The sequence below is a fragment of the Rhinoraja longicauda genome, chromosome 14 (assembly GCF_053455715.1).
Source record: "Rhinoraja longicauda isolate Sanriku21f chromosome 14, sRhiLon1.1, whole genome shotgun sequence".
NCBI classification, from domain to species: domain Eukaryota; kingdom Metazoa; phylum Chordata; class Chondrichthyes; order Rajiformes; family Arhynchobatidae; genus Rhinoraja; species Rhinoraja longicauda.
The window spans coordinates 6,933,018-6,949,065 of NC_135966.1; the positions used below are offsets into that span (position 1 = coordinate 6,933,018).

Below are 16,048 nucleotides of genomic sequence, written 5' to 3' on the forward strand. Positions count from 1 at the left end.
GAGGCCTGTCGGGGCCGAAGGAGCCTCAGTGGCGGTGGCGATGGGAGCCTTGGCGGTGGCAGCGGGAGCCTTGGTGGCATTGTGAGCCTCGCGTGGTTGGCGGGTGGGCCTCGGCGGTAGCTGAGCCTCAGCGGCGGCGGGGCCTCGCGATCGACCCGCGATCAGCGGTCGATGAGCGTGTGGGGGGATGGGGAAGACAATGATCAGCCATGATCACATTGAATGGTGGTGTTGGCTCGAAGGCCTGAATGGCCTGCTCCTGCACCTGTTGTCTATTGTCTAACAGGGAGCTGGCGAGGAGGGATCGCCGTGAAGAACAATGGAAGACCCGGCGTGGGGGGACCACCGTGAGGGATAGTGGGAGAACAAAGGGGGACCCGGTGTGGGGGAGGGGGGGGGAGGCATACCTGTTTAGAATCCTCTTCCCAGGGGATAAGCCTGCGTATGTTTGTTTGTTTGTTCGTCGTTTGTCCCGGTTAAAGCGCAATGTGCACACGGCAGCCGGCCAACAGTCGCAAGTCTTTTTTTTCTCTCAATTTTAATTTAATGTTAATTTCAAGTTTTCGTGCACCTTGTTGTGCGTTGTGACTGTTGGCAGACCAATTTCCCCCATGGGGATGAATAAAGTTTTATCGTATCGTATTGTTAAGAATATAGTGGTAGTAATTTCACAAGTCCTTTGATGCTTCAATAATCCTCTTAGAGAATACCTTGTTTAATTCTAGGTTTATTCCTGAATCTGCACGCTGGCTACTGTCCAAGGGAAGGGTAAAGGAAGCTGAATCAATAATTCGACTCATGGCAAAGAAAAATGGCATCACTCCACCAGCAGTACTTTTCACTGACGATGAGGTATTGGGCCAAGACCCTTTATTTCATTGCTGTGTGATTGTTCACTTCTTTATACAGAGCAACACTTTCCTCAGTTATTTTCATTTCGAGTGGATGTGGAGAGGATGTTTCCACTAGTGGGAGAGTCTAGGCTCAGAGGTCATAGCCTCAGAAATAAAGGACGTTCCTTTAAGAGGGAGATGATGCAGAATTTCTTTAGTCAGTGGGTGGTGAATCTGTGGAATTCTTTGCCACAGAAGGCTGTGGAAGCCGTCAATTGATATTGTTAAGGCAGAGATAGATTAGATTATTGATTATTACAGGTATCAGGGGTTAGCGGGAAAAGGCAGGTGAATGTGGTTAGGAGGGAGAGATAGATCAGCCATGCTTCAATGGCAGAGTAGACACGATGGGCCGAATGGCCTAATTCTGCTCCTCTCACTTATGATATCTAGAAACATAGAAATATAGAAAATAGGTGCAGGAGGAGGCCATTCGGCCCTTCGAGCCAACACCACCATTCATTGTGATCATGGCTGATCGTCCACAATCAATATCCCGTGCCTGCCTTCTCCCCATATCCCTTGATTCCATTAGCCCCTAGAGCTCTATCTAACTCTCTCTAAAATCCATCGTGATTTGGCCTCCACTGCCTCTTGTTTTCAGATGATAAGTCTTCACCAAGTTAATCGATCACTAATAAATTAATGATGTAAACCTGACTTCACCCAAAAATGAATGGACATACATTTTCGATCAGACTTCACTGCAAAAAAATTAGGCATGAATAACCTGACAAATATGCAGCTGTACTATAACAACTACACAAATAGAGCGGCACTGTCGCGCAGTGGTAGAGTTGCTGCCTTACAGCACCAGAGGCCCGGGTTTGATCCTGAGTATGGGTGTTGTCTGTACGGAGTTTGTACGTTATCCCCGTGACCTGCGTGGATTTTCTCCTGGAGCTCCGGTTTCCTCCCATACTCCAAAGACGTACAGGTTTGTAGGTTGATTTGCTTGGTAAATTTGTAAATTATCCCTGGTGTGTAGGAAGATGTTGTGTGGGAATCACGGGTCGGCGCAGACTCGTTGGGCCGAAAAGCTTGTTTCCCTGCTGTATCTCTACACTAAACAAAACTACAGGAGATTAACATGTTGTAACTTCTCACTGGATAAAATTATTTTTGATTTTTTTTATTAGCAGTAATTTGGAGATAAGATCACATTTGCCTCGTTCCATTAAAACACAGGTTCAGGTTTATTATTGTCACATGTATGGAAATACAGTGAAATGTTTTGTTTTACCTGCTATCCAATCAAGTCAGATAATGCTGTGCATAAACACAATCAAACCAAACTCAAGCACAATAGGTGGAGCAAAGATACAGAATGCAGAATGTAGTTCTCAGCATTATAGATATACATTACATAGGATCACTCTCAGATCATCAGCAAAATTGTTTCACTAATTCTCTCTCCGATTCTTGCCATTTTCCCATGGGCTTTATCCTAAAACATTTATTAGTGAAAACAGCTCTATTGCTTGTCATATTGAGAAAGGAAGAATATTGAGGTTTTGTGTTAGACTTCACTTTAGACTTTAGAGACACAGTGTGGAAGCAGGCCCTTCGGCCCACTGAGTCCACGCCGACCAGCAATCACTCCGTACACTAGCACTATCCTACACATTAGGGACAAATTAAAGATGACAATTAACCTACATACCTTTACGTCTTTGGAGTATGGGAGGAAACTGGTACACCCAGAGACAGCCAATGCAGTCACAAGGAGAACGTACAAACTCCGTACAAAACAGCTCCCGTATTCAGGATGAAACCCGGGTCCCTGGTGCTGTAAGGCAGCAACTCTACTGCTGCGCCACCATGCCGCCTCTTGTGTGATACACAAATGTCACAATCTAGAAATGATTGGATGTAAGAGTTTATCTCCACAATTGTTAACCAACACTGGAGAGTAGATCCTCTACTGAAAAAGTCATTTATAAAAGATTCTCCAGAGATCCATGTTCTGCAGAGATGCTGCCTGACCCACTGAATTACTCCAGCAGTTGGTGTCTTTTTTTGTAAACCTGCAACTGCAGTTCCTTGTTTCCACATGTGTTTGAAAATTACATATTGTTATAAAAATTTGAACTAAATTTCGGAGCACTATTTATGGACTTTGCACCATTAATCAAGATTCAATTTTGGGGTTGTGCAGATTCTAATTTAACTTTACATGTGGGAGAATATTCAGCATATTTTTATAAAGCCATAAATTTCATTGGGTTGAAATTTAATTTCCACTAGGCCGCATTTGCTAGCAGTTTGGGGAAGAGGAACGATGCTGAGATTTAGGAGGTTGTGCCAAGGTTTTTAACGCATCTTTGCAATGTTTGTGCAACCTTGCTCAATCCTCTGTACAAGCTGTATACAGAGCTGTATAGATGCTGCATACAAGAACAAAGGAGGACCTGGCATGGGGGAACAGCTGTGAGTTGGGGGGGGGAACAAATTAGGACCTGGTGTGGGATACGTTGTAACTTTGTCACTGTGACTTGTCACATGTGACAATAAAGTACCATTCATTCATTCATTCATTCCCTCATTCATTCATTCATTCATTCATTCATTCATTCATTCATTCATTCCCTCATTTATTCATTCCCTCATTTATTCATTCATTCATTCATTCATTCATTCATTCATTCATTCATTCACTCACAAGCTCACAGAACAAACTGTGAATAATCAGTTTCTGGACATCCCATGCCCAATATGAATCAGGAGATGTCGATAATAATACTGACAATTTCCGCAGAGCTGATGCAATGTTGAATCTTCTGTTTTTCTTCCAGCTTGAACATATACAGAATAAACAAATAAAATCTGTTCCAGTTACTCAATTGATAAAATCTCGCAATATCATAGTCATCACAGTCATTAACTTACTCATGTGGTAAGTATGAGTTTCAAGAAGAATATTCAGATGTGTTTATTAAAAACTATCTGTGAGGAACAGCGGCGCGGCGAGAGTATTGACGCCTCACAGCATCAGAGTCCCGGGTTCAATCCCGACCACAGATGCTGTCTGTACAGTGTTTGTACGTTCTCCCTATGACTGTGTGGGTTTCCTCCAGGTGCTCCGGTTTCCTCCCACATTCCCAAGAATACCACTTTGTCGATTAATTGGCTTCTATAAAATTGTAAATTGTCCCTAATGTGCAGGATGCAAAGCTGGCATAACAGAATTCGTGTATGGGTGATCGTTGGTCGACAAGGACCTTTTCTTAACCAAAAATAATTAAAATCAATTATTTACAAAAGTGCTATTTACATTACAAAACAATACAAACAAACACACCACCATAATACAAAATAAAGCAAATATTCTAAAATATTAAATCACTAATTCCCCATCCTTATTGAGGATCCATTCCAACCTTCGCGGTGCCCAACATTCCCGGAAATCTTCCATGGCACCCGTGGATAGCGTAGTCCCTTTCTATTACCACCTGGGCATGGATGTACACCGGAAAAGGGGCAGGCAGCCAGCTCAGGCAGAGCCCTCTTCCACCTGGCGCCTTGACTCACGGATGGCCAGCTTGGCCAGGCCTAGGAGCAACCCAACCAGGACTTCTTCGGCCCTACCATCTCCCCTACGCACAGGGTGTCCAAAGATGAGGATGGTGGGTGTGAAGTGCAGCCAGAAGGCAAGGAGCAGCCCCTTTAGATATTGGAACAGGGGCTGCAATCTCACACACTCTATGTGCCCGTGGAACACAGATTCTTCCAGCCCGCAAAAGTAGCAGGCGGCTGGCGAGTCTGTGAACCGCGAGAGAAACAGGTTGCAAGAGACGCCTCGGTGCAGTAACCTCGACCCCAGGCCCCCGATGTAGAGGGGCAGAATCCCTGCGTAGAGGGATCCTCAATGTGGGACTCAAAAAGGACTTGGTGGGCTGAAAGGCCTGTTTCCATGCTGTATCTCTAAACTGATATCTCAAATTTCACTGTACCTTAATTGGTACATGTGACAATAAATTGATCTTGAAACATTGAAACCGTTGGAACTAAACTAAACAAAACTAAACTAAACTAAACTAAACTAAAGTAATCTCTACATATTTTCCACTGACCGGATTTTAATTATTTGGTTTAGTTTAGAAATACAGCATGGAAATTGGCCCTTACGCCCGCCAAATCCATGCCAACCATCAATCACCCGTTCTATATTATCCAATTCCTCATCCACTCCCTACATACTGGGGGCAATTTACATAGACCAATTAACCTACAAACCATAATCTGTGCGGGGACCTCTGATGTTGTGATGTATATAAATAACCTGGATGTAAATGTGGATGGGTTGGTGAGTAATTTTACCGATGACACCAAAATTGGAGAAGTTGCAGACAGTGAGGAAGGATGTCAAAAATATAATGGATATAGATCATCTGCAGAAATTGGAAGAGAAATGGCAGTTGAAGTTTAGCCCAAGAGACTGCTAGGTGTTGCATTTGTGAGGTTGAGAGTAAGGCAAAAGTATACAGTTAATAACAAGATCCCTAATAACATTCATATACAGAGGGATCCTGAAGTCTGTTCATAGCTCAGTATAGATGGCAGCACAAGTGGACAGGGTGGTAAAGATGGCGAATGGTATGCTTGCCTTCATTGTGAGGGACTTTGAGTGTAAGAGTCAGGAAGTCATGATACAGCTCTATAGGACTTTGGTTGGGCTGCATTTGGAGTATTGCGTACAGTTCTGGTCGCCCCATTGCAGGAAACGTGGAGGCTTTGGAAAGGGTGCAGAGGAGGTTTACCAGAATGCTGCCTGGATTTAGCTAGAGGGAGAGGTTGGATAGACTTGCATTATTTTGTCTGGAACGTTGGAGGTTAAGGGGAGACTAGATGGAAGTATATAAAATTATGCGAGGTATAGAAAGGGTAGACAGTCAGAACCTTTTTTCCAGGATGGAAATGTCCACACTAGAGGGCACAGCTACAAGGTGAGAGGGAGAAGGTTTAATGGGGATGTGTCAGGTGAGTTTTTTCCACAGAGAGCGGTGGGGGCCTGGAACGCATTGCCTGGGGTGGTGGTGGAGGCAGATACGATAGTGGTGTTTAAGAGGCTTTTAGATAGGCACATGGAAGTGCAGGGAATAAAAGGACATGGATCACACACAGTAGGTGAGATCAGTTTAACTTGGCATCACATTCAGCACAAACATTGTGGGCTGAAGGGCCTGTTCCTGTGCTGTACTGTTCTATGTTAAAACAAGGCTGCAAAGGCTACACATGTTACAGGTTCTACAAACGACATTAAATCAAATGGAAGAACAAATCCAAGAAAAGAGACCAAAGATAGACACAAAGAGCTGAAGTAACTCAGCGGGTCAGACAGCATCTCTGGAGAAAAGGAGTAGGTGACGATTCGGGATAAGACTGTTCCTCAGACTGAGAGTCAAGGGAAGGGGAAACGAGAGATATATATACGGTGATATAGAGAGATATGAATTAAAGATATGCAAAAAAGTAACGATGATAAAGGAAACATTGTTGGCTGTGGGCGAGGTGAAAATGAATTACAGACAATGAGACTCAACAAGTAAACAAAAACAGGCTGGGAGAACATTAAAAACAAAAGTGTTTGACAAGAAGTATTTTGCCTTTTATTTTGCAGGATGATTGTAGCAATTGGGTACTTCGGTCTGTCTCTGAACGTCCCCAATCTCAATGGCAACGACTACCTGAATTGTTTCCTCCTTGGTGCCATTGAGATTCCGGCCTATATCGCAGCCTGGCTTCTTCTCCGGAAATTTCCACGCAGGCTCAGCCATTCAGGCACTCTTGTTCTGAGTGGAGGTGTTCTGCTCTTCATGAACCTCATACCATCAAGTAAATTTTACACTGCTTCTACAGTGACCCTAGTGTGACAACCGCGAACAAGCCTTTAGACATCAGACTGCACTTGACTTTAGAGATACAGCGTGGAAACAGGTCCCATGGCCCACCGAGTCTGTGCCGACCAGCAATCACCCCATACACTAACACTATCTTACACACTAGGGACAATTTTGTTTTCTAAAAGCCTATAAACCTGTACGCCTTTGGAGTGTGGGAGGAAACCAGAGCATCCAGAGAAAACTCACACGGTCACAAGGAGGACTGCCACATTATATCTTTCCTGTACAGATTTATGGACTCAATACCACCTCCACGATACCAACATGATACAGTGTCTGAAGGAGGGTCCTGACCTGAAACGTCACCTATCCATATTCACCAAAGATCCTGCCTGACCCGCTGAGTTACTCCAGCACATTGTGTATTTTTATGATACAGTATTTGTTGGCTTTTTAGTATTAACGATAGACACAAAGTGCAAGAGTAACTCACTGGGTCAGGCAGCATCTCAGGAGAACATAATATTTCAGTTTTGTTTAGGTTAGTTCAGTTTAGTTTTGTTTAGTTCAGTTTTGACAAACAGTGCAGAAATCGCCTTTTGGCCCACTGAGACTGTGAACCAGTAATCCTCGCACATTAACACTATCCTACACAAGTTAGTGACAAATTTACAATTTTCCAAGCCAATGAACCTACAAACCTATATGTCTTTGGAGTGTGGGAGGAAACCGGGGCTCCCAGAGAACACCCCACACAGGCCACAGGGAGAACGTACAAACTCCATACGGACAGCACCCATGGCCAGGATTGAATCTGGGTCTCTGGCGCTGTAAGGCAGCAACTCTACCGCTACACCACTGTGCCACTGTGCATTTAACAAATGAACAAGCTTCATTGAATGGCCAACCATCTCTTACACCAAAGTGTCAAAAATCACATCAGAAGGCCCTGTCAGTTTGTAAAGATGAAATACACTGCATTGCTTCCTTTATTTAAAAAATAAATCCACACAAACCAATTTTAAAGGCAGACAAAAGAAGCAAAAGTTTCCCAATGTTTACTCTTTGGAGCTAACATGATTGGAGCTAACATGTACATGCAACCGGAGCAGGCAAGATAACGCCCAACCCAGGCGACTATTAGCATGCTAACCACAGAAGCAGATCTACAATCACATATTGCACTCGCTCCACACTCTTAAAACTCCACTCCTACAGTAACATTTCTTACTTTAACTATGATCTCCTTAAACTCCTCCACATTATTCCCTTATCATGTATCTATACACTGTAAATGGCTCGATTGTAATCATGTATTGTCTTTCCACTGACTGGTTAGCACACAACAAAAGCTTTTCACTACATCTATTGACAAAAAAAATGAACTGTCTGGGAAAAACTAAGCTTTGTGTTACGTTTGTGACAGATCCACACAGCTTGCCAGTTGCAGACCGACAGCATTAATACAGCTCTTCCTGCTTTTTCTAGATCTTTCGATACTTTCTACAGTGCTGGTGTTAATTGGAAAACTGGGAAACACATGTGCTTATAACATGTTTTATGTCTACATCTCCGAACTGTATCCAACCCCGATGAGAAACACAGGTGTTGGAGTGAGTTCACTGGCTTCCAGAGGTGGCAGCATTATTTCTCCTTACATTGTTTTACTTGGTAAGGCAACAATGACACCTCTTGAATTTTTTTTTAAAATACAGAGATACAGCACGGAAACAGGTCCTTCGGCCGACCGAGTCCACACTGACCAGCGATACCCATACACTAACACTATCCTACACACACTAGGGACAATTAATTTTTTTACCTAAGCCAATTAACCTACAAACCTTTACGTCTCTGGAGTGTGGGAACAAATCAAATATCTCAGAGAGGACCCTCGCAGGTCATAGTGAGAACATACAAATTCCATACAGATAGCACCCTAGTCACGATCTAACCCGGGTCTGTGGTGCTGTACGGCAGCAACTCTACCGCTGCGCCACCGTGCCGCCCTATTCTTGTAGAATATCAAGATTTTGGACATTATCCCAACATAGGTCACAGGTAGATATGGTAGTAGAGAAAGCTGAGTTCTCTAACTTCGTATCCCTTGCTTTCCCTCTCTCTATGTCCCTCCCCACACTAGTTCTCTGACTAGTTTCACTGTCCTGATTAATTTTATTGATTGTGTGCCTCCTTGTCACCTTGCACTCAGTAAGCAATGAACCATTCTACATTTCCTTACCATCATCTGCTTTGATCTGTCATTTTCACACATTACCCTTCCATATCTCTGTGTCTCCCTCTCCCCTGACTCTCAGTCTGAAAAAGGGTCTTGACCCGAAATGTCACCCATTCCTTCTCTACGGAGATGCTGCCAGTCCCACTGAGTTACTCCAGCATTTTGTGTCTATCTTCGGTGTAAACCAACATCTGTAGTTCCTTCCTACACATGAAGCTTTTGGTTCATTGGTCTTCATCAGTCACGATACTGAGTGTAGAAGTTGGGATGTTATGTTACAGTTGTGCAAGACATTGTGAGGCTTTATTTGGGTATTTGTGTGCAGTTTTGGTCACCCTCTTATAGGAAGAATGTTACTAAGCTGGAAAGAGTGCAGTGAAGATTTACGAGCATGTTGCCAGATCATGAGAGCCAGAGCTATTCGGAAAGATTGTGCAGGCTAGGACGTTATTCCTTGGAGCACAGGAGGCTGAGGGGTGATCTTATAGACGTGTATAGTTATTTGTTTTGCATGCTATGCAATCAAATCGGCTAGACCATACATACATACATGCATACATATATAACATACATACTACATACAATCAGTTCAAACTCAAGTACAAGAGATAGAGCAAAGGGAAAGATACAGCGTGCAAAATATAATCCTCAGCCTCATAGCGTATCAGTTCCTTACACAAAGTCCAATGTCCTCAATTGGAAACAGGTGAATGGGACAGTACCCTAAGTTATGGAATATATAATTGTTAGTGGTGATGTGAGCTGTTGAAACTATTTTGGAGTTGAAATATGCAATGATATTTGTTCGTATCTCAGTACTTGAGTATGTATTAAAGGAGGGGGTGACAGATTCTGAATACATAATCACACATTATTTGAAATTAAGAACAAGAAGAAGGCAATGATGCATTTGATTAACATAATGAAAGCTAAACAACCCATATCAGTTTGTCAATGTCCGAGCCAAATGCAACAGTGAAGTAAGAAAGATTTAGTCTTTAAATTCCCAGTAATAATTTCCCAATTATCCTGTAACATTGGGTGGTGTTATATTGTGCTCACGAAAATTACAAAGTAACAAATATATTCTAGTCCAGTTTTGGAGCAAATGGAAAGGTCATGCGGAGTTGGTGTTCAAAGTAACGGACGATTTATTAAAACTGGTGCACACCATGAGACCAGTCAAGGCTGATCTCCTGAGCACAACTTCAGTACAGCTTTTATATTCTCAGCCGAACAGATTACACAGAAACTTGGTTAACAGCAAAACTAGGTCTTGATTACAGAATGGAAGTTACAGAAAGGCTTGATGAGGTAACAAACTAGGTCTTAATCACAAATTAAAATGACTATCCACAAGTCTAACTTAGTTGACATTAGATCCAATTTTCTGTTACAACGATGGGTGCCCGCTATAATATCATTTATGAAGTTCTGGAAACTTGGGTGTCGTCACTGCTGCATTCCATGTCTCTACTTTTCGACTTTGTCTACGGTTCCCTGTCACCAAATTAGCACAATCCACATCCCTATTTACTAGTTATTAGCCCTCACTAATCTTTCCCCTGCAACATACAGTCTCAAGCAGATGATTAATCATGTATTGTCTTTACCATGTATTGTCTTAATCATGTATTGTCTTTCCGCTGACTGGTTCGTACGCAACAAAAGCTTTTCACTGTACCTCGATACACGTGACAGTAAACTAAACTCAAACTCAAAAAATGTTTCCCATCTTCTCACCAAGAAGGGATATCACTGTAACCAGATCAGGAACAATGAAAATAACCCACACCAGAAATTGGAAATGTTTTGAATATACATTTTGTGAAGCACATTTGATTTCACACTGGCGTCTATTGCATGAAATACTTTGGCTTTTTATATCAATTTGTTGATTTTCACTTGTCGGTAAATGTATGCTTTCTTTTCACAGATATTTATCTAGAGAACCTGTCGTTTATTGTAATGGGGGTGTTGATGGTGTTCTCAGCAATAGTGGTTTTGTTTCTGCCAGAAACATTCAATATTCCTCTTCCAGACACCATTGACCAAATGCAAAAAGTAAAATGGTAAGTCAACGAGGTCTTTTTCATTCTCTCCCTTTCTGAAAAGAAACTTCTGCCCCAAATGACAGTTGCTGTGGTGTAGTGTCTCATGTTTGTTTACGGGTGGACTGAATTCCAGGTTGACATACTGGACTAGTTCCATTTGCCTGCGTTTGGCCCATAGTCCTCAAACTCCTTCCTATCCTATCTGTAATGTATCTGCTCTCATCAGGTTTGAATGTTATAACACATGATACAGGTACTATCACAGCGTTTAAGAAACATTTGGACAGGTACATGGAAAGTGTGGAAACTGGCCCTTTGGCTCAACTTGCCCACATCAACCAATATGTCCCATCTACACTAGCCCCACCTACCTGCATTTGGCCCATGTCCCTCTAAATCTGTCCTATCCAAGTTCCAAAGACAGGCACAAAATCTGGAGTAACTCAGCGGGTCAGGCAGCATCTCTGAAGAAAAGGAATAGTTGAAGTTTTGGGTCAAGACCCTTTTTCAGACTTCTTCACGAACGGCAGGTTTCCAAGCTGTATGACACCATGACTATCTCTGACTATACCTAAACAACATAGAAACCAGAGCGTCTCATTATTTGCTTGTTTAATTTTTTTAGTTATTTGATTACATAATTCTCTCAAGTAATGCACTGGGTGATTTGGGAAAAACCTGCATGCAGCGACCCCACATGCTTGCAATCTGTGTCACAACAATGCATTGTTGCAAACACACAGCCCATGATGATAAACTCTGGAACTGAACTTTGTTGAATTAAAACTAACCTGGCTTGAAATAAATTATACATTTGGACAGTTACAAGAAAAAATTTAGGTATATGTCCATGGTTCATGACTTATTTTGTTCAAATACAGGTGCAAAGGTTCTCACTCCGATTCAACTCAAGCCAGAGTAAACAATGTGGTGATTTTCAAAGAGGAAATGCTTTGAGCACAGATCTTCACCAGCAGCCAAAGAACTGAGGAATTTATTGCCATTTGGGTCAGACTCCAACTCTTCAGGAATGGCAAATGCAGAAGTGGCAACTTCGTCCGTTATGATACAAAATGAAACTGAGATACCTGGTGATCACAGTGAAATGGTCAGATCTTCTGCCGAGAATAGGATTTGATGATTCTTCCAAAGTTTCACAAAACCAAATTACTCTAAGACATTATTTTTAAAAAGACATGAACTTTTTATGGCTTCCTTGCATACTTTATATTCCTTGGATATTTTCCTCTTTGTAGAGCAATTTATTAAATGCTATGAACCAACCCTTGACATCTACCCAGTGTGATGCTTTCCTCCAGTCAATGCTTTCTGTGATCAACTCTTATTTCTGTTCCATTCCTCCTGTTTTGGCTCAAACACTTCTTCTGATTTAAAGTTCGAAGCTGGTCATTATATTGGGCGTCTTCTTTCAATGATACATTTATTGAATGTGGAACTTGTTGCCATTAGACCATAGAAGGAGTACAGCACAGAAACAGACCCTTCAGCCCACAATCATGACAAACATGATACCAAGTTAAACTAATCTCTGCCTGCACGTGATCATAACTCTCCATTCACTGCATATGTATGTGCCTATCTAAAAAGCCTCTTAAATGCCACTATCCTCTCTGTCTGCCTCCACAACTACCCTTGGGAGCCGCCACAGGACCCCCCCCCCCCCCAGAACCAGAGGCACGAAAAGCACTGGCAGTCGCACAACCCGACCGGACCGTGTACGGAAATCGGCCGACAGAGTGGCGTAGGCACATTTGGAGGGACAGGTGGAGGGACAGGTGGTGTGACAGGTGGAGGGACCCGCAAATGGGGGCGACCTCGCGGCCGAGGCTGGGCAACCCGCACCGGTTGGTCGATGTCCAAGTGCGGCAGCTTTAAGCGGTCAATTGACAAGGCCTCCGGCCGCACCCCCATGTCCAAGACAAAGGTTGTCTGCCCGTGCTCCAGCACCCGGTAGGGGCCCTCATATGGCCTCTGGAGCGGCGTCCGGTGGGCGTCACGGCGCAGGAACATATAGGAGCAGTCCCGGAGGGCCGATGGCACGTGCGGGCGGAATGCCCCGTGGCGGGACGTCGGCACGGGCGCGAGCTTGCCCACTCGCTCGTGAAGGCCCTGTAGGGCGAACGAGGGCGGTTCCTCCTGCCCTGGCGACGAGGGCACGAACTCCCCGGGCATCGTGAGCGGCGACCCGTACACGAGCTCCGCTGAAGATGAGGCCAGGTCCTCCTTAGGCACAGTCCGGATGCCCAGCAAGACCCATGGTAGTGCGTCCATCCAGTCCGGGCCGGAGAGTCGCGCCTTCAGCGCTGCCTTCAGCTGCCGGTGGAACCTCTCCACCAGGCCGTTTTCCTGCGGGTGATAGGCCATGGTGTGGTGCAGCCACACGCCCAACAGGTGAGCCATGGCCGACCACAGCGCAGAGGTGAACTGTGGCCCCCGGTCCGACGAGATGACCACCGGCACCCCAAAGCGAGCAATCCAGTGAGCGGCCAACGCACGAGCTCATGTAGCTGTGGCTATGTCGGCCAGCGGTATGGCCTCCGGCCACCACGTGAAGTGGTCCACCACCGTGAGGAGGTGGGTGATGCCCCGGGACGGCGGGAGAGGGCCCACAATGTCCACGTGCAGGTGGTCGAAACGCCGACGTGGTAGACCGATCTCTTAGAGTGGCGCCCGGACGTGGCGTTGGATTTTCGCCGTCTGGCATGGAATGCATGTGCGGGCCCAGTGGCCAACCTGCTTGCGCAGACCATGCGACATGAACCGCGCAGCTACCAATGCGGTCGTCGCTCGGATGGATGGGTGAGCCAGCCCGTGGACTATGTCGAAAACCTTCCAGCGCCAGGCGGCAGGGACGATGGGGCGCGGCTGACCTGCCGATACATCGCACAGTATCGTCGCCCCTCCGGGGCCGAGAGGGGCATCCTCAAGGCGGAGGCCAGAGATGGCAGTCCGGTAGGCGGGCATCTCCTCGTCCGTTAGCTGGGCCTCCGCCAGGGCAGAATAATCAATGCCAGGCACCACCTCGAACACGGCGTAGACGGCGGGGCGAGGCAACGCGCCGGCCACCCGGTTTTCCTTCCCCTCGATGAAGCAAATGGAGGCAGTGTACTCTGAAATATACGCCAATTGGCGCTGCTGTCGGGCGGACCACGGGTCGGAAACCTTTGCCAAGGCGAACATGAGCGGCTTGTGGTCCGTGTAAGCGGTGAACGGGCGGCCCTCCAGGAAATAGCGAAAGTACAGAGCTAGGAGCTCGTGGTCGAATGCGTTGTATTTCCTTTGGGCGTTGTTGAGGTGCCGGCTGAAGAAGGCCAGGGCTCCAGTACGGCACCAATCGGCGACTCTGAGGCGTCCACCGTAAGGGCTGTCGGGGCATCCTCCCGTGGGTGAACCAGCAGCACAGCCCGATCCAAGGGCCTCCTTTGCGCCGTCGAAGGCTGTTAACGCCTCGTCGATCCACACGACGTCCTTACGCTTCCCCGCCAGCAGCTCGTATTGCGGCCGCATGATGTGGACCACGGATGGCAGAAACCGGTGATAAAAAGCCACCATGCCAATGAACTCCTGCAGGCAAAGCACCGAGGATGAATGGGGAAACCGGCGGATGGCGTCAACTTTGTCCGGCAGGGGAACCGCGCCTTGCGAAGTCACACGGTGGCCGAGAAATTCAATTGTGGCCACGCCGAAGCGGCACTTGGCGAGGTTGATAGCCAACCCGTGCTCGCTGAGCCGCTGAAAGAGCTGCCGGAGGTGGGCACAGTGCTCCTGCCGCGAGCGGCTGGCCACCAAGATGTCGTCGAAGTAGACGAATAGGAAATCAAGCCCACGACACACGCCGTCCATCAACCGTTGGAATGCCAGCGCGGCATTCTTAAGGCCGAACGGCATCCGTACGAACTCGTATAATCCAAATGGCGTGATAATTGCCGCCTTGGGCACATCCTCCGGGTGGACCGGGATCTGGTTATAGCCCCGGACCAGATCCACTTTCGAGAATATTGTAGCCCCGGCCAACTGGGCGTTGAAGTCCTGGATGTGAGGCACGGGGTATCGATCCGCGGCGGTAGCGACGTTCAGCCGCCGATAATCCCCGCAAGGTCTCCAGCCCCCGTTTGCCTTGGGGACCATGTGAGTGGGGCGCCCATGGGCTGTTGGAAGGGCGGACGATCCCCAAGGACTCCATCATGCGGAACTCCTGCCGTGCCAGAGGTAGCTTATCGGGCAGCAGTTGGCATGCTCGTGCGTGGAGGGGTGGGCCGGTAGCTATAATGAAATGGACCACCCTGTGCTTAGGGGTCGACGACCGGAATTGTGGAGTCATGATTTCCGGGAACTCCGCCAGAACCCGAGCGAAATAGGAGTCCACAGACGACAGTGGGCGTGCAACGGGCTCATCCAGACGCAACTTGATGGACTCCATCGTGGTGGCGTGGACCAAGTGCTGCTGCCTGACGTCCACCAGGAGGGAATGAGCCCGCAAAGTCGGCCCCGAGCAACGGCAGGGAGACGTCGGCAATCGTGAACTGCCACATGAAATAGCGGGAGACGAAAACGATGTTAACCGTGCGGACCCCATAAGTACGGATGTGGCTTCCGTTTGCAGCGGTGAGGACGGGCCCCCGCTTCCCGGAACGAATGTCCAGCAGCGAAGGGGGCAGGACGCTCAGCTCCACGCCGATATCCACGAGGAAGCGGCCCCCCAGAGCGCCGATCCGAGGCGAAGAGGCGGTGAATCTGTCCGGCCGCCGCGGGGACTATTGGCAGCCGGCCCCTGGCGTTTCCCGTGCGGAACGTGCACGGCTGGCATTGTCGGGCTGCAGCACCCCAGCGCTGGTGGTAATAGCACCTGTGCCTCCTGCTGGTGCTGGCTGGAGCCTGCTGGTGCGGGACTGCAGGTGCAGGACCAGCAACGGCCATGGGGGGCGATCTCACAGGCCTCCGGGGCGCAGCTGGAACTCCTTCCACAGCACCCCCGCCCGACTGGAGCAAATCGGGCGC

At 46.8% G+C, this 16,048-nt stretch overlaps 1 protein-coding gene across 1 annotated transcript in view; it reads left to right on the forward strand.

Moving 5' to 3' along the window:
* Positions 1 to 11,986, forward strand: part of LOC144599810 (organic cation/carnitine transporter 2-like) — a 31,986-nt gene extending 20,000 nt beyond the window's left edge. Inside the window, exons 5-10 of the mRNA XM_078411056.1 lie at positions 726 to 852; positions 3,689 to 3,789; positions 6,514 to 6,728; positions 8,225 to 8,407; positions 10,912 to 11,047; positions 11,911 to 11,986. Coding sequence (XP_078267182.1) covers positions 726 to 852; positions 3,689 to 3,789; positions 6,514 to 6,728; positions 8,225 to 8,407; positions 10,912 to 11,047; positions 11,911 to 11,986 — 838 coding nt within the window. The remainder of the gene's footprint in view (positions 1 to 725; positions 853 to 3,688; positions 3,790 to 6,513; positions 6,729 to 8,224; positions 8,408 to 10,911; positions 11,048 to 11,910) is intronic.
* Positions 11,987 to 16,048: the final 4,062 nt, after the last annotated feature.